General features: G+C 36.0%; 1 protein-coding gene across 1 annotated transcript in view; it reads left to right on the top strand.

Annotated features, from left to right (window-relative positions):
* Positions 1-24,405, top strand: part of OC90 (otoconin 90) — a 177,446-nt gene that overhangs the window by 91,379 nt on the left and 61,662 nt on the right. Inside the window, exons 8-12 of the mRNA XM_053715947.1 lie at positions 11,467-11,538; positions 12,634-12,675; positions 16,211-16,252; positions 18,274-18,324; positions 22,143-22,181. Of these exons, the coding sequence (XP_053571922.1) occupies positions 11,467-11,538; positions 12,634-12,675; positions 16,211-16,252; positions 18,274-18,324; positions 22,143-22,181 (246 nt within the window). The remainder of the gene's footprint in view (positions 1-11,466; positions 11,539-12,633; positions 12,676-16,210; positions 16,253-18,273; positions 18,325-22,142; positions 22,182-24,405) is intronic.

Below are 24,405 nucleotides of genomic sequence, written 5' to 3'. Positions count from 1 at the left end.
CCCCTTTGCTCCGTCGCTGACATACATTTCACCTCTCGGCTTCGTCAAGGATGGTGATTGTCTTGGAGCTATAGCAGCTCCTGTATATGTGATTACCACTTTGGCTTCTTGCAAAAACATATTTACAGTTACGCACCATGGAAGTCTCACTTTTTCTTTTGAGGTCAAAAACAAAAAACACCTATCTTTGAAAAGAGAGCCTATCTTCCATACCTTAAATAGTATTAACCCCTAATCTGCCCTCCCTAACATCTGCGACACCTAACTTCAAATATTAACCCCTAACCTGCCGACCGGACCTCGCCGCTACTCTAATAAATGTATTAATAAACCCCTAAAGCTAAGTCTAACACTAACCCTAACACCCCCCTAAGTTAAAATTTAATTTTTATGGGGGCGTGGCCTAACTACATCCATGATCAGCAGCAACTTCGTGAAGCTCCTCAAATGAATATATAAATGCATTATTTATCTCCTTTCAAACTCAGACTCTATCCAAGTAGAGTAGTATTTACCTACTATACTTTACTTTGTGTACAGGAATCTTCATTAAAGCTGTGAATATGGAGGACATGGGTGAGATTTTAAGAGACAAACTGGAGGCCTTGGGACACTTGATGGATCATAGATTTACAGATCTCCATGCCGCATGCAGGGAAGCCATGAGCACATGGGGCTTGCTACCGGAGGTCCCTGAGTATCTCGAGATAGCTGTAAGCACAGTACAGACCTTGCAATCTATGGATCCGAGACCATCCATAACTCAGAGGATGGCGCTAAACAATCCTGATCGAGAATGCAGATACATTGGGATCCGGAGCATAGAGCAGCCTAACCTAACGCCGCATGGGGTGTGCGACTCGAGGTATGTGCTATTACCATTGGATCCGTTAGAGGGGGATGCGGCCGGTCCCCTTGGCGGTGAGGAGGGATTCGTTATTACTCAGGCAGCAAGATGGTGGGAATGTGCTGGAAGCTTACCTTCAGCTTGAAGCCCGGCTTGCGACTTACAGCGGAGCAGCAGTAGACGAACGTCATCTGCGAGAGAAGTATTCCAGACCCAGTCCTCCATTCTAACAGAGGTGTTGCTCCGGATCGACAGTTATATGGCTAGAGCCACATCTCGCATGAGTCATCTGGTCCCTCATTTCCCCAGACAAGATATCAGCTGCTACTTACCCAGGGACTTGGTTGAGCATACCGGTGACCACTGGTGTTGGGTCCGACTCGGAATCGGATAGTGTGGCACCTTTTTCAGAGCAGATGAGGGCTGGTGTATTACAGGCCCACACTCCGGACGCTATGCTGTAGAGGCCATGCTCTTTTATTTTCACATCAGGCTGCTGGATGCCTGGAACTCACAGGCCTTATAGTTAGAATTATACTCTCAGATATGTAGACACTTCTGTCTTTACACTTAGCCATATTATTCCTATTGCCTTTCCATAACTCTGCTTGGTGTTTATTTTATACAAATAATAGGAAATCATTAATGTTGGTCCCGTTTACTATGCAAATAACTAAGTCACTTATTATTCTCTACATAATCTCATGTTGAGTGATTGCAGTATGTCAGTAGGGGGCAATGTTATGTATAAGTCTGGGTTTGCTTTTGTTAATGTACATAGATTCGCTTTAGTGTTAGAACTTGTACTTTTATATATAATTGTAGTCGCTGAGTAAGACCATATTTCTTGGCCTCTGGGAGTGGGTGTTTTACCCTTCAGATCCAAGAAATACACAGCATGTAGTTGAGGTATACTAAGTCTCTATAGTAGTCTTTTTTGTAATATGTATGGCTAAAGATATGTAATTAGTGAACCACAAAGTAAATGTTAGCCTGATTAGGGAGAGATGTAGGGACGATATTTCACTATTTGTTATAACATTTTAGGCCTGTTTACTGTTTACCATATACTTGCTATACAGAGTTTAAAGGAATTTAGTGTATATGTGACAATTTTCTAGTAAGCTGTCATATGCCGACATGTCACAAATAGTTAGTATTAACATGGCACAAGTAATGAGTGACACTGTATTTGAGGCTAGGATTATCATTAATGTAGTTTGCAGACCTTACTTAGCATGCTGAAGGGGTATTTTCATGGAGCACCGAGATCACAGAGACAGACTGCAGTTACTAGTCTCTGGCGATAAATATCTAATAGACTAACCCCTTTCTATACGTTATCCTGTCATGGGGATATTCATAGTGTTTATCTTTATCTTACCCTACTAGGAGTCTGCTTGTTCCCAATTATCCTTATATAAGGCATCCGATGTGCTCATATTAAATATACCGGCTAACAGGTTGTCACTTAGACATATAGATACTGAGTAAAAAACTCCGTCTTCTGTGTATTTTTGGAGTTCCTCCTCACACCTGCGAAAAGAAATGGTTCCGGGCATTTTTCCTTTACATGTAGTATCATCAATTAATTTCAATAATCGTACAAACACTGTTAGGGTCCAAGAGAGACCATCTGTGCTAGTTGAGACCCTCCCCAGCTTAGGATTCTATCATCATTGTACAGAAGTGACCCGGTTAAGGTTGGGAGGTGTTACATTATATTATAGTTTTCCATTAGCATTCAAAATTTACCTCTCATCCCTGACTGTATGGTGTTATGCTGAATATCTCAATTGTAAATATCATTCTAGTAGATAGCTTAATTACATATAGAGGTATCACGGTAAATATAAAACATAAAATAAAATCTAAGGTATCATGAAAATAGCTTGAATAAGATAATGTGTGTGTAACTTCATAGACCTGTTATGTTACCATGTTGATATATATGTTGTCATGCATTATATTTTGTATCACCATTTACCTTAATAAAAAACTTTGATTTAAAAAAAAAATAATAATAATTTTTATCTAACGAAATAAATTATTTCTTATTAAAAAAATTAATCCTATTTAAAGCTAAATACTTACCTGTAAAATAAACCCTAATATAGCTACAATATAAATAATAATTACATTGCAGCTATTTTAGGATTTATATTTATTTTACAGGCAACTTTGTATTTATTTTAACTAGGTACAATAGCTATTAAATAGTTATTTACTATTTAATAGCTACCTAGTTAAAATAATTACAAAACTACCTGTAAAATAAATCCTAACCTAAGTTACAATTAAACCTAACACTACACTATCAATAAATTAATTAACTAAACTACCTACAATTACCTACAATTAAATCAACTAAACTAAATTACAAAAAAACCCCACTAAATTACAAAAAAAATTACAAGAATTTTAAACTAATTACACCTACTCTAAGCCCCCTAAAAAAATAACAAATCCCCCCAAAATAAAAAAATGCCCTACCCTATTCTAAAATAAAAAGTTAACAGCTCTATTACCTTACCAGCCCTTAAAAGGGCTTTTTGCGGGGCATGCCCCAAAGAAATCAGCTCTTTTGCCTGTAATAAAAACCATACAATACTCCCCCCCAACATTACAACCCACCATCCACATACCCCTAATCTAACCCGCCCAAACCCCCCTTAAAAAACCTAACACTAAGCCCCTGAAGATCTTCCTACCTTGTCTTCACCCAGCCGGGTACCATCCGATCCGTCCAGAAGAGGGTCCGAAGTCTTCATCCTATCCGGCCAGAAGAGGTCCTCCAGAGGATCCGAAGTCTTCATCCTATCCGGCCAGAAGAGGTCCTCCAGAGGGTCCGAAGTTTTCATCCAGACGGCCAATCAGATTGAGCTTGCATTCTATTGGCTGATCGGAACAGCCAATAGAATGCGAGCTCAATCTGATTGGCTGATTGGATCAGCCAATCCGATTGAACTTGAATTTGATTGGCTGATTCAGTCAGCCAATCAGATTTTTCCTACCTTAATTCCGATTGGCTGATAGAATCCTATCTTGGATGACGTCATTTAAAGGAACCTTCATTTGGTGTTAGGACGTCGGAAGAAGAGGATGGATCCGCGCCGGCTGCTTCAAGATGGACTCGCTCCGCTGCGGATGGAAGAAGATAGAAGATGCCGCCTGGATGAAGACTTCGGACCCTCTGGAGGAACTCTTCTGGCCGGATAGGATGAAGACTTCGGACCCTCTTCTGGACGGATCTGATGGTACCCGGTTGGGTGAAGACAAGGTAGGAAGATCTTCAGGGGCTTAGTGTTAGGTTTTTTAAGGGGGGTTTGGGTGGGTTAGAGTAGGGGTATGTGGGTGGTGGGTTGTAATGTTGGGGGGTATTGTATGTTTTTTTTTACAGGCAAAAGAGCTGATTTCTTTGGGGCATGCCCCGCAAAAAGCCCTTTTGAGGGCTGGTAAGGTAATAGAGCTGTTAACTTTTTATTTTAGAATAGGGTAGGGCATTTTTTTATTTTGGGGGGCTTTGTTATTTTTTTAGGGGGCTTAGAGTAGGTAGGTGTAATTAGTTTAAAATTCTTGTAATCTTTTTTTTTTTTTTTGTAATTTAGTGTTTGTTTGTTTTTGTAATTTAGTTTAGTTGACTTAATTGTAGGTAATTGTAGGTAGTTTAGTTAATTAATTTATTGATAGTGTAGTGTTAGGTTTAATTGTAACTTAGGTTAGGATTTATTTTACAGGTAATTTTGTAATTATTTTAACTAGGTAGCTATTAAATAGTAAATAACTATTTAATAGCTATTGTACCAAGTTAAAATAAATACAAAGTTGCCTGTAAAATAAAAATAAATCCTAAAATAGCTACAATGTAATTATTATTTATATTGTAGCTATATTAGGGTTTATTTTACAGGTAAGTATTTAGCTTTAATTAGGATAATTTTTTTTAATAAGAAATAATTTATTTCGTTAGATAAAAATAATATTTAACTTAGGGGGAGTTAGGGTTAGGGTTAGACTTAGCTTTAGGGGTTAATACATTTATTAGAGTAGCGGCGAGGTCCGGTCAGCAGATTAGGGGTTAATACCTTAAGTTAGGTGTTGACGATGTTAGGGAGGGCAGATTAGGGGTTAATACTATTTATTATAGGTTTTTTGAGGCGGGAGTGAGGCAGTTTAGGGGTTAATACATTTATTATAGTGGCAGCGAGGTCCGGTCGGCAGATTAGGGGTTAATAAGTGTAGGTAAGGTAGCGGCGACGTTGGGGGGGGCAGATTAGGGGTTAATAAATATTATGTAGGTGTCGGCGATGTTAGGGGCAGCAGATTAGGGGTACATAGGGATAATGTAGGTGGCGGCGGTGTGCGGTCGGCAGATTAGGGGTTAAAAAAATGTATTAGTTGGCGGCGATGTGGGGGGCCTCGGTTTAGGGGTACATAGGTAGTTTATGGGTGTTAGTGTACTTTAGAGCACAGTAGTTAAGAGCTTTATAAACCGGCGTTAGCCCATAAAGCTCTTAACTCCGGACTTTTTCTGCGGCTGGAGTCTTGTCGGTAGAGGGTCTAATGCTCACTTCAGCCAAGACTCTAAATACCGGCGTTAGGAAAATCCCATTGAAAAGATAGGATATGCAATTGGCGTAAGGGGATCTGCGGTATGGAAAAGTTGCGGCTGGAAAGTGAGCGTTAGACCCTTTCCTGCCTGACTCTAAATACCAGCGGGCGGTAAAAAGCAGCGTTAGGACCCCTTAACTCTGCTTTTGACGGCTAACGCAGAACTCTAAATCTAGGCGTGTTTAATAACTTTGCAGGAGTTAAACTCATAGTTATATACAAGCAATGGTGCAATAATAAATTGAATAAAATAACATATTAGAGCATTTTCTTTTTGCATTTTTATATAAATTTTGCAGCATGTGTACCTTTGTAGAAAAAGAATAATGTTTATGTTTTAATTGAATGAAAATACCCCTTTTGTGTTATAAATGTTAATGGGATATGAAATCCCTTTTTTTCTTTCATGGTTCAGATAGAACATGCAATTTTAAGCAAATTTCTCATTTACTCCTATTATCATTTTTTTTTTCATTTTCTTGTATCTTTATTTGAAAAGCAGGAATGTAAGCTTAGGAGCCGGCCCATCTTTTTTTCAGCACCTGGGTAGCTGATAATAGGAGTAAATTAGAAAGTTGCTTAACCTCTTAAGGACATATGACAGAATTTTTCCGTCATAAAACAATTGAGCACACTGAATGCTGTGTCCTTAAAGGGTTAAAATCGCTGCTCTATCTGAACCATGAAAGAAAGACAAAAAAATGTGTTTCGTATCCCTTTATGGAGTTACTGTATTTTGTGTCTTCATTTTAGAATTCATTTCTGTTTTATTTTTCGGATTACTAATGTACAAACACAAGATAAAGCATCATTTTCCTGAAAACATTTTGTCAAAAACCCCAGAAGCCCCTTTGGTATTTAGTTCACAAATTAGTATGCATATTCAGCAGTTGCAATCTGTTGGGACCTGAAAATGTCTTATTTTTGATTTACTATTAGTTTAAAAGTCACTAACAGATGTAGTTTCTGCTAAACGTCATTTAGTGGGAAACGTTCATTTTGCTGCTGGTCTAAGGAAGCTGCTATTAGCAGCTTTTTACAAGAGGTCCATTTGGTACAATTAGGCTAGTGGTGTGAAATGTAAAAAAAACCTTGATCAAGCCTTCAATGATCCACAATTTAAAGTTTTCCCTTCTGCCAAGACTCCTGCTAGCTCAGCCTGGGGCAATTGGTACAAGCATTGATGGATCTTCAATAACCATATGTCCAAGTACGCATGCATGCTGAACCTCTATGGGTGTCTTGACCACTCATGGTCACTTTCTTAGGGAATTACTTTCTTTCCTAACAAGGTTACCTAACACTTCACCTGAAATGTAAAATGTTATTGCATAGGGGGCGATATATCAAGCTGAGGCAGACAGGGGCGCATATATGCACCCCTGTCCGCCGCAGCTCGCCTCTGGTGGTCTGAATTTTTCTGGAGAAATTCAGCATTGCACACGAGCACTATTTTGCAATCCCGCTCGCGCACAGCCAATCACGCACGGGCAGGAGCTGTCAATATCCCGGTTGGAAAAGACCCAGAATATTGAATTTCACCAAACAAGAGTTGTCAAAGACTTTAGCTGCTTGTTAAATACAACGTGCGAGAATCTGCAGCCATAGGGGCTTAAAGGCTAGCGAAAGCCTTTGATAAATCGACCCAACAATCTCAAACTATATTTTATTTTGTGGTCTTCATGCATAATAAAGACATTGGACTCCATTTATGAAGCTGCGTATATTGCTTTGAAGGCCCTTTGCTGCTGGGTTCCATAAGCAAGCCTGCAGCCAAAAGTTAAAAAGCAACGGTCATGAGGCTGCTGCTACCAAACATTTACGTCAGCTCTTGGTGGATTAATATCACACCCCTACTCATGCACCATTTGGCTAGCAGGAGCAGGGGGCAGCATTGCCCAAGCGTATTGCCCATTTTCTTCAATCCAGGGGACAAGTTTGCAGAAGCCAACTCTGTCTGTCTGGGCTTTGTTAAATGGAGCCCAATGAATCATGGTTTATACTCTTAGACATGGTTAAAATCGTAAAGTTGAAATGTTATCTATATTATGCATGGATCCAACAAGATGAAATAAAGTTGTTTTTTGTGCAAAGACATGTTGTATTTTTGTATACTTGAGAATTGAGGCAGTATCCATTTGTTTGTTTGCCTTCGCATGCTCCAGATTTTTTAAACTTGTATTTTGCTTTACTCCATTTTGATTAAATATTTCCAACATTTCATATATCTACATTTAGGGTCCGGCTTAAAAATACTTTACCTCACCAATGATTTACCTTGGGCAGCAGCTCCTTTTAATGCTTATAATAATTATGTCAACCTAAATAACAGAATGGTCTTGAAAAGATTTTATAAGGTCCATTGTGTTCAGGCTGGATTTCTTTACAATGTAACTTAGATCTCACATGGCACTAGGAGTTAAACTTATTTATTTATAAAACTGCATATAATACAATGCTGCTGGCAGTGTATTATAAATCATTTTAGATTATCCTTTCACCAAGTATAATGTTGGAAGCAGTTTCATAATTAGAGGATATGTGACAGTTGTTATTTCATAGTAACATAGTAGATGAGGTTGAAAAAAGACAGATGTTCCTCAAGTTCAACTTATACAAATGTTAATATGCTTACAATAAAAGCTCCAGTTGAGCTTAAAAACAAAAGTGAACCATTTAACAAGCAATCCTATCCAGAAATGTATCTCAACCATTTTTTAAATGTATCTAAGGTATTGGCACTTACTACCTCCTTAGATAATGCGTTCCACAATTTGATTGCTCTTACAGTGAAATCTCCTTTCCTCCAGCCTTAAAGGGACAGGCAACACAAAAATTGTTACTGTTTAAAAAGTTAGATAATGCCTTTACTACCCATTTCCCAGCTTTGCACAAAAATATGGTTATATTAACATACTTTATAACCTTTAAACCTCTAAATTTTAGTCCCTAAATACAGCCCCATGATCACATGCTTTTGTATTTGCTTTTCAAATCAAGGGAAGCTAGTTCATGTGAGTCATATAGATAACATTGTGCTGACGCCCGTGGATTCTAACAACACAGCACTAATTAGCTTAAATGCAAGTCAATAGATAAAGTCATGTGGTCAGGGGGCCGTCAGAAGATGCTTAGAAACAAGGTGATCGCAGAGGTAAAAAGTGTATTAATATAACCGTGTTTTCTGTGCAAAACTGGGGAATGGGTAATAAAGGGGTTATATAGCTTTTAACACAATAAAAAAATTGAGTTGACTGTCCTTTTAAATTGTAACCTCTTGTCACAAACAATTTTCTTGGAATAAACAGAGTTTCCGACATCTTTGTATAATTTAGTAGCTAGTATCATTATAGAGGCTCTTTAAAAGCAGAAATATGTGATCTAACTTTCTAATGCTCCATGATAACTTATATTCCCCCCACTAAGGGTAGAACTGAATTATTTGAACTAATTTTTATCTTTTTAAATAATTTCTTTTAAATAATATGCTCCTAAACTCATCATGGTATTTAATCTTCTAACCTATTGGTTGTCAAAAAAATCTGTCATTCATTATGCAAGGATTCTATGAGTAAGCGCTGATAGGGGGCGCAAAACACGTCAGTCTGTATGTCCACTGCTTCTGCTATGTCTGTCTGCCTTTTAACATGTTAAATAAAAAAAAAAATGTGTTTTAAGCTACCGGGTCTTGGTGTAGTGCCTGCTGCTCCTCTTGCCTGATACTGATTGTTGAGGACGTATCCACCGCTTAGGCTACTGCACTCCGGGTGTTAGAGGATTTATGTTTATCCGTTGCTTGGGATTCACTTCCGGGTTGCCCTGTTGCACGCCGTGAGCTGCGGTTGCTCTCTTATTTATTGCAGATTCCCCTAATAGCCATGTACTTAAAGGGACACTGAACCCAATTTTTTTTCTTCCGTGATTCAGATAGAGCATGACATTTTAAGCAACTTTCTAGTTTACTCCTATTATCACATTTTCTTCATTCTCTTGCTATCTTTATTTGAAAAAGAAGGCATCTAAGCTTTTTTGGTTCAGAACTCTGGACACCACATTTTTATTGGTGGATTAATTTATCCACCAATCAGCAAGAACAACCCAGGTTGTTCACCAAAAATGGGCCGGCATCTAAACTTACATTCTTGCATTTCAAATAAAGATACCAAAAGAATGAAGAAAATATAATAACAGGAGTAAATCAGAAAGTTGCTTAAAATGTCATGCTCTATCTAAATCACAAAAGAAAAAGTTTGGGTTCAGTGTCCCTTTAAGGGCAACAACTGATTTGTTCTGCACCACATTAATGGCCATATATGATGACCCTTTGTTCTCAAAGGGATCACACTTAATAGTATTTTGCAGCTGAACAGTAAAACTAAAACCATCCCTGTGTGAGACACATTAAATTAAGGCAGAACAGTCAAATAGTAAGGTGAGATGTTTTAGGTGGTAAAAGATTGTATTAAGGTAAATTATGTATGCAGCAGGTATTGTTTCAGTGGGTTTGGTGAAAAAGACTTATAAGGCTGCATACATCCAGAAGGCATGTTATCCAACAATGGTTTGCAGCACTAGTGGGTAACTGGTGATAACACTGCTTTACATGGCACTCAGAAGCTTGACTATTGCTGGATTCAGTGACGTGCGGTGAGGTCAGAGGCTGGTGAGGCACTAGATATGCCTGGATTGTACTAGAGATCCCAACCAGCTGGCATTTTTTTCATGGGTCCAAATTTCCTGCTGCTTTCACTAAAGTGTTTTGTCCTGGCTTCTTTAAATGGAAACTTTGACCACTATTGCCACTCCATAAAATCCAAAATTACCACTAATCCCTACCCGTTTTCTGCACTCAGGCTTCCCAATTTCCCACATCCCACTCAGATTGTCTCTGAATCTCCATAAACTATAGCAGTGGGATACAATTGTTTCCCTGTCGATGATATATGGCTTCTATATTTTTTTCTCACTATCCTATTTCTACTGGTTATTATGGCCCTTCAAACCCAGGACATTTTATGTCTAACAAAGTGGTCCTTTCATCAGTTTTAATGACTAATTTAATCCATTTAAAAGTAAAAATCACAAGATGACATCACCACAACCATCCCACACTGCTAGACAAGTATTAAGATTTTTCCCCACAAACAGGCCATTCTTTAATCTTTTGTTTCCTCAACCTCTCTGAATTATTTTATCATAGCTTGTGATTCTTCACAGCAGGCTCTTAAACCTTCATAACTAAGACAAGTTTAAGATAGAGACAGATTTTTATATAACAGTTCAATATATATTTTCTAGTAGTAAAAATACATTAATCAAATTGTATATGTTTTATATATGTTATTAATCAAATTAATACAAAGTCCACAGGTGGTTCACTCACCACAACCATAGCAGCTTAAACAAGAATAAGCTAATGCAAAGCTCTAACCATCATTCATTTTGCATGATTGTCGCTGTGTGGTATTCTTCTTCTTCTGCCCTGCAGCTTTCTCCTTAAAAAGCCTACATTCTGCCCAGAGATGACAGTCTATGACCACAAACCAACCCTCTTTATTTCCATATGTCTGCTGCCACATATTTCAAACCTCTCAGCTATGCCCCAAACCCACATTTTTCACCCTGTCACTCCCTCCTGGTCCTATGAGTAATAAAAGAGCATTATAGTTAGACATATGTGAGCAAAAGCTATTGCCGCCATATATGCCCAGTGACAGGTATTAATCTTCAATGACAAGCCTATGGCATTCACTGGGCATGTTTGAGGGTAAAAGCATAGGCACCTATACCCATAATTCCAGGTTCATGGACTTGGCAGTGGATGATATTCAAATAGAGAAGGGTTGGCCAAAAAGAGGAATAAAATAGTATAGTTATTGCAGTTTACAGGGGACATATACTGATTTTTATATCCCTTTAAATTATAAATATGTTGTAGAAACAAGAAATTCATAGGACCATGAACATCTTAATAGTAAATGTAATTATGGTCATTTTTATATCTTTAGGAGAGCAAATTAATTTGCCAAATGGTGTCACCACATTTCCTTCTGCAGAAGAGATAATCACAATGGATAAAGGTATGTTGTTTTTTCTTTATGTACATTTTTCTTTAGATTGTTTATAAAAAAAAATATAAGAAAGAAACAAACAAAACTTTATCAACTTGATAATTCAAAGGCTTCCAATAAAAACAATAATGTTTTAGTTATATACTGCTTTGTCCTATACCACAAGTACAATCTATCTGGCACTGTCATGCTATGAAGAGTCTATATTATTTGACACATACCTGACCTGACCCGACAAGTTTTTTGTTTTTTTTGCATTGTTGAATGTTGCAATTCAAAGTACTGAAATGCACTAGATCAAATGACTAAATTATTAAAGGGACATAAAACCCAAAATATTTATTTCATGATTCAGATAAAGAATACAATTTTAAAAAAACTTTCCAATTTACTTCTATTTTTAAATTTTTTTTGTTCTCTTAGTGCAGTCACCAATCTTTCAGTAGTGCTTTGCTGCTTCTGAGCCTACCTAGGTATTCTTTTGCAACAAAGGATAGCAAGAGAACAAGGCAAATTAGATAATAGAAGCAAATGGAAAATTGTTTATAATTGAATGCTCTACCTGAATCATGAAAGAAAAATTGTGGGTTTCATATCCCTTTAAGTTTAGAGAAGTGCAGGAAGCTCCACAACAAATACCAGACTGTTAAAGAACATAAAACATCCAAAGATGGTATAATCCCAATAGGAAATCAGAGCTGTGTACTTATGACGCTTAAGAGTCATTTATAAAACCAATATTAATGTATCCTATTTATTATTCTGTAGTATTTCCTTCTAGTATGTAAAGTAACAAACAAATAACAAACAGTGAAGTTTATTGCTGGACCGGTGGCCTCAAAATATTGCTTATAGAATAACAGAATGATAATTGAATTTAACAAATAGGTACAACTCAGCTCTACACATTTTGACAACCAGTTGTCTTCCTTGCGAGAGTTAAAACAATATATTATATTTGTATAATATATAAATGTACTATTTTTCCCATAATAATAGTAATAATAATAATAATAATAATATATTCTCACACTCTGCATTTAAATAAAATAACATTTAATGAATTGTAATCTAATATTTTTATTGTATTTGCTTTTTTAATAGCTACACCTCATCTGGTCAGCACAGAAGCCCCTGTTGTAATGTGTAAGTACATATAAATATATCATACTTAAAGGGACATGAAGCCCATTTTTTCTTTCATGATTCAGCACATACAATTTTTTAAATGTTTCAAATTTACATCTATTATGGAATTTGCTTCACTTTCTTGGTATCATTTGTTAAAGGAGCAGCAATGCACTACTGGGAGCCAGCTAGCTGAAAGTTCACGTAAAGAGTTTGTCCGGTGGAAACAGTTGTACTAAACTACACTATTAACCCCTAAAACACCACCCCCAGATCACAAACTACCCATCTACACTATTAACCCCTAAACCACCACACACCCACATTGCAAAGTAAACTTCTACACTATTAACCGTTAAGCCGCCACATCCCTCACCACTAAGTAATCCACTAACATCTAAATCCCCTAATCTAACACCTAAGTTACCCAAATAGACTAACAAAAAAAAAACTAATTAAAAAAAAAACACTTACCTGAAAAAAAACAACTAACCTTCCCTTTACAAAAAAACCCCTAACATTATAAAAAATAAAAAACCTAACATTAATAAAAAAAAATAAAACCCTAACATTACAAGAAATAAAAAAAAAATAACATTGCTCAAAAAAAACCACACTTTACAATAAATAAAAACCCCTAACATTACAAAAAAACAATTCTAACACTAAACTACAAATATAGCCCTTAAAAGTCCTTTTGTAGGGCATTGCTCTTTTGCTGCCCAGAAAAAAAAAACTAATCTAAAACGAAACAAATAACACCCCCCCAAAAAAAACACTAAACCCTAAAGATGGTACTCACTAATGATGAATCTGGAAGGCATGCCTGTGGCGGTCCACCTTCCTATCTTCTTCGCAGCAGCGGTGGTCTTCATCTACCTTCTGAACATCAACACAGACGTCCTCTTCATGCAGTCACCAGCTGCACACTGAATTTTGAATGAGAGGTACCCCTTTTATATGTGGGTACCCTTGCATTCATATTGTCTTATTTTTATGTTTAAATTCATATCAGCCAATAGAAAAAGCTTTTAGGAATGCAAGGGTAGTTTAGTGTTAGTTTGTTTTGGGTGTTTTTTTGTTTTCTTTTTGTGGGCTGCAAAAGAGCCAAATGCCATTTTCAGGACACTTTTTAGAGTAGTTTTTTTTTAAGATAGACTTTTTTATGGGGGGGGTTTAATGTTAGAATGTTGTTGTGCTTTTTGTTTTGTTTTTTAAGTTTTTTAAGTGCTATATTTGTAGTTTAGTGTTAGAATAGGTTTTTATTTATGTTAGGATTTTTTACTTTTTAATTAATGTTAGTTGTTTTTATTTTTGGAAAGGTAAGGTTAGTTATTGGTGGGGTTTTTTTGGTAAGGTTTTATTTTTTTAAAGGTAGTTAGATTTGTTTCTTTGTAAAAGTTAGTCTATTTGGAGTAACTTAGGGGATGTTAGGATAGGGGGTTCAGATGTTAGTGTGTTACTTTGCGATGTGGAGGGTGGTGGCCGTTTAGTGGTTAATAGTGTAGAAGTTTACTTTGCAATGTGGGGGTGGTGGTTTAGGGGTTAATAGTGTAGTGAGAGTAGGGCTCTTATGGCGATTCGGGTTAGCGGTATGGGTGTTAATTGTGCACAATATTCTAATTGCATTAGAAGTAAACTGTGCTCGTCAAGTTAGCACAGGAGCAATATATTTTTACTTTCAACATGGAAAACGCGTGCTAACCTACGAACGCAAACAGTTTACTTCTAGCGCAATTTCTAGTGAAGCGCTACATTGCGCTCCACTCGCAATCTGGCCCTAAATAGATAATTGATAGAATGATGTATTAGCCTAAGAATAATATATACATTTATTTATTTATTTTTACATTATATTAGTTGTTTAAATATTGAACATTGAAAAAAAAAAAAGGGTAACATTCTAATGTCCGTAAAGCAGTGGGCGCCACCATATTGTAACTTAGGTTATCTTTTTTGCTGAGGCCAATTAGGGACAGTTATAAATGGCTTACTAGAGTGTGCAGCCAATGACTGTGTGTAATACAGCTGTATCTGCGCTTCTACTTTTAACGGGAATTTGGGAAGCCCACAATATTCCGAATTAAATTACAGGAAAAGGAAACAAAATAAAAAATAAAAGTATATTGCAAAGTTCTTTTACTACATTTCATTAAACATTTTATATTAATATCTCAAAGTCCCTTTAATATAGAATGTTTGGTGCAGTGTGATCGCGATATTAGGACTAAAACACGTACAGTACACTTTGAACTTAGAGCAGCTATAAAAATATGTTAAGAAAGCCATCAATTGCTAAAACTGTTTTACATAGTGCAAAGTTAAATAAAACAAAAAAGCTGTGGAAACTGTCTTCGATAGGATATTAATATACCGTACAAGAAATCTTCTTACACCTCATTACACCTTCGCTACAAATGGCAATACTGCTTTTATCATTCCACCATTATCAGAAAAGCATCACCTCCCAAAGAGAAGTGTAGTAAAACGTATTTATAACATTGCACCCGCAATCTTGATCACAATGCGGATACCTACGTAACATAGCGTTATTGTGACAATGCTTACAACATTAGGGCCTAAGTACTGATCTCCCTGTTTATAGAGAGATAAGATAAGGATGAATGTGTAATATTTTTTGAATATTTATTTTATTTGTTTTTTTGTGTGTGACCAGTGCAGCTTTGCTTATCCTTAGCCTTCTTGGAAATTTCAATTTCATATGACATTGTTAAAGCTGAGACTCCAGCTGAACTTTGAAATGTTGAGGATATTGCGGAATGTTTGATGCACAGTACAGTAAACCCCAGCGATCCGTACTGGCTACACTTTGTTCTCAGCATGTAGATACCTGCCTTTGAAGCGTTCTTTTCATACATTTCCTACAAGGAACACACAGCAACATTACCTATTTGTTCCAAAGACTTCATTGTGTGCTTGTATATGTTTATTATCTTTGATAAAATGCTAGCATATCCATTTCAAAAAGGTGCCAAAAGACCTGTACTCCATTGTTTAAAGGACCACTCAATGCAGTACAATTACATATATAACAAGTGCATAATAAAAAAGACAATGTAATAACACCTACTCTAAATTTCAAATAAACAGTAGATTTTTTTTTTTCTGGCAAATTTATTTTTTCTCCCATGTTCCGGCCCCCTGTTTCACATGACAGCCATCAGCCAATCACAGACTAGTATACATATACCCTGTGAAAATGTGCACGTGCTCAGTAGGAGCTTTTTCCGCAGAAAGTGTGAATATAAAAAGAATGTGCAACATTTAATAAAGGAAGTAAAACGGAAAGGGTCTTAAAACTGCATGCTCTTTCTGAATCATAAAAGTTTATTAATTGTCCCTTTAATATAATTATTTGTTTATTAAAACTATTTTTGTGCAACTGTCATTATTAGGTTATCAGAGCTGAAGTCATGAACGCAAATAAATGAGCTAATAGTAAATCCTTTATTTGTCTGATTTCTTGATAAAGATATACAGTATATATATATATACATATATAAACTCATGTACTATTATTCACTTGTTACAGCAACAGACAATGCTATAGGAGCCAACATTCTTAAATCTGGGGGTAAGTGAAACATATTTTTTTTTTAGGAGCATTGAACTAATAAACCTTCTGAGATCGATATGAAAGAGCACATTTGTACATGTAGAATGCTATGTGTTTATATATTGTTGTAGGTTTATTAAAGGGACATTATACACTAGATTTTTGTTTTGTAGATTATCCATTTATATAGCCTACACAGCTTCTTTTTTTTTTTTTTTTTAAAAAAGTATAGTTTTGCTTATTTTTAAATAACATTGCGCGGATTTTCAGACTCCTAACCAAGCCCCAAAGTTTTAGAAGAATACTGATGTATACCTACTCCAGCTTGCTCCTGTTTGTGTAAAGAGTCTTTTCATATGTAGGGGAAGGGGGATGGGGGAGTGTCTGCTGTTTTTGCTATAGAACCACTTGCAGTAGGCTGTTAAGGCTAACTTTTCAACAGTGCTAAACTGGAAGCTTCTTAGTAAGTTTTTAAACAATTTTATACTGGATTTTTATATTAGTATCTGTGCATCTTATTCTTTATTGTTAAATGAAAATGAAAATTGGTGTATACTGTCCCTTTCAGTGAAAGCTGTTTTGATTTAAATAGAAACTTATACAGCAGTATCATGCTCATTGGCTGATAAATATTTCCTTTTGTGTTTTTTTATTGTCCTATAGATTGTGTTATGTCATGCTAATTACTTGTTATGTACCAGTGCTCATTTTACTTTAGGATGTCCAATCTCCATTAAAAAGAAATCCACAGCACATCTCTTTTAATCAATAGAGTGGACATTTGTTGAGAAAGATGCTTTAGTCACTGATAACTATAACATGATCTGCTTAAAAACATTTTTTAAAGGGACAGTAAAGTCACAATTAAGCAATCATAATTCAGATAGAACATACAATTTTAAACAACTTTCTAATATACTTCTATTATCAATTGATCAATTGTACTTAGTTCTCTTGGTATCCTTTGTTAAAGTGTAATTCTAGATGAGCTCAGAAGCGTGCACGTGTCTTTAGCTATCAGCAGCAGTTTGCAACAATGTTTATAGCAATGTTAAACATAGTTGAAAAAAGAGCTGCCTTAGAATGCAACCGACACTCTAGTTTGCAACTATGTATAACATTGTTTTAAAAATTCTTGCACACACTTTTTGCCAGATGGCTTAAGACACTTGCATGCTCCCCTGAGCTCACCTAGGATTACTCTTTTACAAAGGATACCAAGAAAACAAAGAAATATGAATATGGAAGTAAATTAGGACGTCTTTTAACATTGCACACTCTATCTGAACCATGAAAGTTTGATTTTGACATCTGTGTTTATTTAACACCCCAGTGTAATTCAGCAAATCTCTGTGCTGTAATACAGTATATGTCTCAGATGTTGCAACATTAGACTAAAAAGTCAACATATTTCCACATATTTTTTTCTGTGACACTCTAAATGCTGTGGTTAAAGCTAGAGTTAGGAATAGGTTTAGGCCAAAGCTATGTGTAGGCTAGGGTTAACCTTAAGGATGGGGTTAAACAGTGGTTATCAAACCTGTCTTCAGGCCTCCCTAACTGGCCACATTTTGAGGATATCTAGAATAGAGCACAGGCGAAATAGTCATCTGATTAGTAAACATGGTTATTTTACCTGCTCTTATCCAAGGTTATCCAGAAAATCTGGAATGTTAGGGAAAAACAGTGGTTTCTAGCAAAGGCTTTGGCTTGGGGATAGAATGGGCCTGGCCTGGACTGCTTTTAGTAGATGTCTGTCAGGTATGCATGAATTGGACCCCATAAGATTTTGAGTCCAAATAAATGAAACTCAGAATTTCACAATGTAATTTGTTAAAAGTAAACCTATGAGTCCAAAAGTGCCATATATTTACTAGTATTATGTCATTACTATGCTTCTTTTTATAGTATATCTGTAAAGGAATAAATTACAATGTTCATGCCCACGTGTTTATTTTTAGGTCATTTTCAGTTAATAAAACACATCTGTATTTGTTGTCCCTCTATATTCATGAAATATGCTTATCTGGCCTTTTTAGCAACTACCATCAGTAACAATGACCCTGGAACATCGTCAGCCAGTGGAAAGAGTAAGTATTGACTGACTATAGGATATCCTAAGTTTTGTTTTTTTTCTGGGTGTGTTAATTGGTATTTCCCTAACAAATTTGTCATAGAATATAATGGTTACTGTTCACACATTTATTACAAAAAATAACAGCCTAGGAATAAACATAATTAATACCTTAGACGCCAATAAGGGCTGAAACCTGCTGTGCAGTAATACACAGTAATGTTAGTGCAGTCATTGCTTATTCTTTGTATAATGAGAATGAAAAGTTCACACTTTAAACTATACAATTGTTTTCTAGAGATCTACTTAGCTTGGTACATCATGGGTTGGCAAATTGAGATATTGATGTGAGGGCTTGGGAGTGCTGTTGCAATTTTGTTTTGTTTTTGTTTTTTTTTATTATTATTTTATTGTCCCAGTTTAGTTTATTTAACTTAATAAGGCTTTTTCTGTTGCTTATAACTAGTTCTCCAATATGTGTTCTACACATTATGTTTTTTTTATCCATCTGATGGGGAAAATATATTTTTTATTTATTTATACTTCACCATTAGATATTAACTGCTGGATTGTTCTCATTATTATTTTATTATTATTATCGGATATTTGTAGAGCGCCAACAGATTCCGCAGCGCAGAGACTTATTATATATATTTTATGAATGCATTGAGGCTATACTAGGTGAATTTATCAATATTGTCTCCATATCACCTTGTCTCTATATTTTTCTTGGTTCTCCTCATATATATTGGCCTTTGATATCAGTGGGATCTTGTTAAACCATCTATCATTTGTACTTTCTAATAATAATTTTTAATAATAAAATAATAAAAACAAAAGATGAAAAACAGTCATCAGATCAGTAGCCTACCCCTTTTTCTTCCACCAGACATCTTCTCTTGAATTACTTTGCCTGACGGTGTTTTTTTACCTAGGTAATTGGTAAATTAGTGTTATGAGACCAAGCTTCGCTATGATTCTGTTGCTGCTGACAACCACTATAGTGATCAAATTAGGCTGATAAAAATATTCCTGTTATCCGCAAGGGTCACACAGCTGAAAAACCCCCTATTGCCATTAAAATACCAGCTAACTACATTTGAAACATGAAAGAAATAAATTTGGTTTCATATGTCTTTAAACTTAAAGGGCCAGATTACAACTGTAGTGATCATTTATCACGTGCCTGCAAACTGGCAAATTTGCTGGTTGAAACCCGACCTGGCAGTAGCAATTAGTGCTCAGAAAATTAACCAGAGATAAGATCTCTGGTTAATTTTCTGAAAGTGCCCTAAATGCCTTCAAAATAGAGGGCATTATAGTTTTTTATTAAAAAAAAAATTAAAAAAATTCAATAGGTAGTTTTGGGGAATTAAAGTTAGCGGGTGTGGGGTGTTAGAAAAAACAAACGGCACTAAAAAGTGCCTTTACATTGCGGTCTATGGGAACTGTGTGTTCCCAATAAATATACAGTATATGTATATGCTTATATACTACATATATATCTATGTGTTAATATGTGTATATATACATATTAACACATAAATATATATGTATAAAAGCATATACATATATATTTAAAAATGCCACAATTGCTGCGCGACTTACCTCCGCTGCGCTTAGGTTCTCATGTGTCTTTGACGGCATCAGAATAAGGCTCCTATTGGAGGCTGTGGAAGAGCGCTCTTGTGAGTGCAATCCTTCCTAGCAATGCAAATGCGAGGTCGCATCTGTATTACACTTAACTTGTCATACCAGCGCACATTAGCGTGCGCTGGTATTACAAAGTGGATCGCTAATATCGCTTGCATGCAAGTGATAATTTAGTGCTCCACTTGTAATCTAGCCCTAAATATGTATTCTGTATTGTTCAACATTTAAAGGGACACTGAACCCAGTGTCCCTTTAATGCAATTTTAAGCAACTTTCTAATTTACTCCTATTATCAATTTGTCTTCATTCTCTTGATATCTTTATTTGAAAATTAAGAAAAGTTTAGAAGCTGGCCCATTTTTGCTTCACAACCGGGGTTGTCCTTGCTGATTGGACAAGATCAATAAACAAGTGCTGTCCAGGGTCTGAACCAAAAATTGGCTGGCTCCATAGCTTGCCTTCTTTTTCAAATAAAGAGAACACAGAAAAATTGATAATAGGAGTAAATTAGAAAGTTGCTTAAAATTGCCTGCTCTATCTGAATCATGAAAGAAAAAAATTGGGTTTAGTGTCCCTTTATTCTTAAATAGAATTCAATATTCCTACATAATATTCAATAAAGTGAAATGTATGATTTGCTTGCAAAAGGTAACATTCATTCTAAATAAGTATGTTTAGGACAGGACAAAAAATAATTGATTGTCTACTAAATATTCTGCAATAACATCTGCTATACACACACTTCAATTTTCTAAGAGAGAAATAGTTTGGTACAATTTTCTTGGCTGTCCCTAATTGCACAAAATAGAACCACTACTAAACACCATTTTGTAAATACTGTTCTAACAAGGTCTGTGACTGTTTTGTGATCTTTATATTGATTTAATAACTGTAGTAAATTGTGTATGAGTTTTGTATAACATTTTGTGTACATAAAATATTCGTATAAACAGCACTTCTAGTGCAATTCTAGCTTCTATAGTTTCTTTGTCAACACATCCTATTAGCTTCACTGTAAGCTGTAAGCTGCATTTTATGTCATATTTGTGTGCAAGGAAAAGCTTTAGACATTTGAATGGAACATTATTTAATGTTATTACTTTGCAATGTAGGAGCACTGGAAATAATGTGCAACGTAGGAGCACTAAAAATTATAATATAAGACTTTATTTGGTTAAAAAAATATTTATAAAAAGAGTTTGTGTATGAAAAGGGCTTCAATAGCACCTTTAAAGGTATATGCAACACAATCTTTTTTCTTTCATGATTTCATGAGCATGCTATTTTAACCCCTTGAGTGCTAACGACGGCTCTGAGCCGTCACAGAGTTTCCCACTCTGGTGCTAACGACGGTTCAGAGCCGTCGCTAGCACTCTCCCACCTTGAGGGAGATCTGGGGGCTCCCACCCGCTCCTACCCCAGTGATTGGGCCTGCATAGTGACAGGCATCGCCGGGGCTTCACGTTTTGTACAGTGACGTCACGTGTAATGACGTCACCGCGCAACTTTATTAAAAATTTACTATACAAAGTATAGGGAAAGGGGGCATGCTGCTTAGAAGTCTGTATCTCAGGCATCTAAGCAGCTACAGACCCCCAAGACCCATTGTTGGAAAGGTAAGCTGGTAACATTTCCAACAGTGTAAGTCTTGGGGATCTGGAAAAAAAAATACAAAAGTTAAAAAAAAAAAAATGATTAAAAAAAAAAATCAAATCACTTTAGCACCCAGGTGGGAAAGTGCTTAGCACTTAAAGGGTTAAACAACTTTCTAATTTACTTCTATTATCAATTTTCTTCATTCTCTTGGTATCTTATTTTGAAAAGCAGGTATGGATGCAAATTCGATAATAGAAGTAAATTGGAATTTTTTTAAAATGGGTTTCATACCACTTTAAATAAAAATAAATATTTTTATGACTACACATACAATACAGTTCCACATAACACAAATCAGAAACAAATAAAAATGAGTCTAAAAGTATCATGCTTATTCTATGCAAGTGTTTTTGTTATATCTTTGATAAATGTCTTCAATTTAAATTAAATGAATAACATAAAATGACACTAATTGCATTTTAATTGCCACTCAGTTCAGTTTGTATCCAGTTTAAACATTTAGTTTATCATATTATGTCATTCTGTGCTTATGCACTATTCACATTGTCCTAATTTATCTTATAGATCCTACACTCAAAGAAAGCACAAGTCTGACTCCAGAAGGTAGTATCATGAATGACTATGTATTGGAAGTATCTGAAGATTGTATCAAATAGTATCTAATTTGTAAAGACAGTCACAACCAGAGGCCTAACTAGAAACCACAGGGCCCAGGTGCAAGAATCTAAGAAGGGCCCCCCACCCCCAAAAAAATGTGAACTTGATACATTTTTTTTTTTTTTAACATTTAACACAGAAAAAAAAATGTGAATCAGATTACATGTCTGCAAAAGGAGGTACCCTGTGCCCACAGTCTGTGAGATGGTCTGACCCCCTATTACAGTATATAGTGACACTGTTTAACCCATTAGGAATGTATATAGTGAGTTAGTGTTATCGTCTGTAACCTGCCGGTGAGATGGCTGGCCTGACCCTACCCCCCAGTACTTTATAAAGTGACCACAGTAGTCTGTGACATGTTCAAGCCCCCCCATACTGTATATAGTGGTACTGTATAGTGACACTGTTTACCCCCCATCCCCCATGCTGTAGTAACAAGGTCTGTAATTTGCTGGTTCCAAAAACACACACACACACACACACATACAAACGCATAAATACACACACAGACACATACATACATGCACACACACATAAACACAAATTGGTAAAACAGAAACACTAACCCCTGTAGTCAGAGACAGAGACACTAGTGAAGCATCACGGCACACTCACATAATATCAGTGCAGGCAGTGGCAGGTCAACGTTTTATATTTAAAAATAAAAATTAATACTAAAGTTATTAACCCCTAAACCTAACCTTAAGTCTAACCCTAACACTAACACCCACTAACTTTAATATAATTAAAATAAATCTAAATAAAAATTACAATTAATACCTAAATAATTCCTATTTAAAACTAAATACCAGTTACTAATAGTTTCATTGTAGCAATCTTAGGTTTTATTTTTATTTTACAGGTAAGTTTGTATTTATTTTAACTAGGTAGACTAGTTAGTAAATATTTATTAACTATTTACTAACTACCTAGTTAAAATAAATACAAAGTTACCTGTAAAATAAAACCTAACCTGAGTTACACTAACACCTAACCTTACACTACAATTAACTAAATTACAAAAAAAACCCACTAAATTTAACAAAATAAAAAAGAAATTATCAAATATTTAAACTAATTACACCTAATTTAATAGCTCTACCAAAATAAAAAAGCCCCCCAAAATAAAAAAAACCCTAGCCTAAACTAAACTACCAATAGCCCTTAAAAGGGCCTTTTGTGGGGCATTGCCCCAAAGAAATCAACTCTTTAACCTGTAAAAAAAATACAAACAGCCCCACAACAGTAAAACCCACCACCCACACAACCAAACCCCCCAAATAAAATCCTATCTAAAAAGCCTAAACCATTGTCCTGGAAAGGGCATTTAGATGGACATTTAGCTCTTTTCCATTTCCCAAACCATAAGCTAAAATAAGACCCACCCAATAAACCCTTAAAAAAACCTAATACTAACCCCCGAAGATCCACTTACAGTTCTTGAAGACCGGACATCCATCCTCAACGAAGCCGGGAGAAGTCTTCATCCAAGCGGCAAGAAGTCCTCAGCGAAGCCGGCAGAAGTCTTTATCCAAGCGGGCCGAAGTCTTCATCCAAGCCGTCAGAAGTCTTCATCCAGACGGCATCTTCTATCTTCATCCATCCGGCGCGGAGCAGCTCCATCTTCAAGACATCTGGTGCGGAGCATTCTCTTCTTCCGACGTCTTCTGAACAATGGAGTTTCCCTTTAAATGATGTCATCCAAGATGGCTTCCCTTGAATTCCGATTGGCTGATAGAATTCTATCAGCCAATCGGAATTAAAGGTGAAAAAATCCCATTGGCTGATGCAATCAGCCAATAGGATTGAGCTTCAATCCTATTGGCTGATTGGAACAGCCAATAGAATGCAAGCTCAATCCTATTGGCTGATTGGATCAGCCAATAGGATTGAAGCTCAATCCTATTGGCTGATTGCATCAGCCAATAGGATTTTTTCACCTTTAATTCCGATTGGCTGATAGAATTCTATCAGCCAATCGGAATTCAAGGGAAGCCATCTTGGATGATGTAATTTAAAGGGAAACTTCATTGTTCAGAAGACGTCGGAAGAAGAGGATGCTCCGCGCCGGATGGCTTGAAGATGGAGCCGCTCCACGCCGGATGGATGAAGATAGAGGATGCCGTCTGGATGAAGACTTCTTTTTTAAGGGTTTATTGGGTGGGTT

Source organism: Bombina bombina, chromosome 5, assembly GCF_027579735.1.
Source record: "Bombina bombina isolate aBomBom1 chromosome 5, aBomBom1.pri, whole genome shotgun sequence".
Classification (NCBI taxonomy): Eukaryota; Metazoa; Chordata; class Amphibia; order Anura; family Bombinatoridae; genus Bombina; species Bombina bombina.
This window is presented reverse-complemented; position numbering and strand designations above follow the sequence as displayed.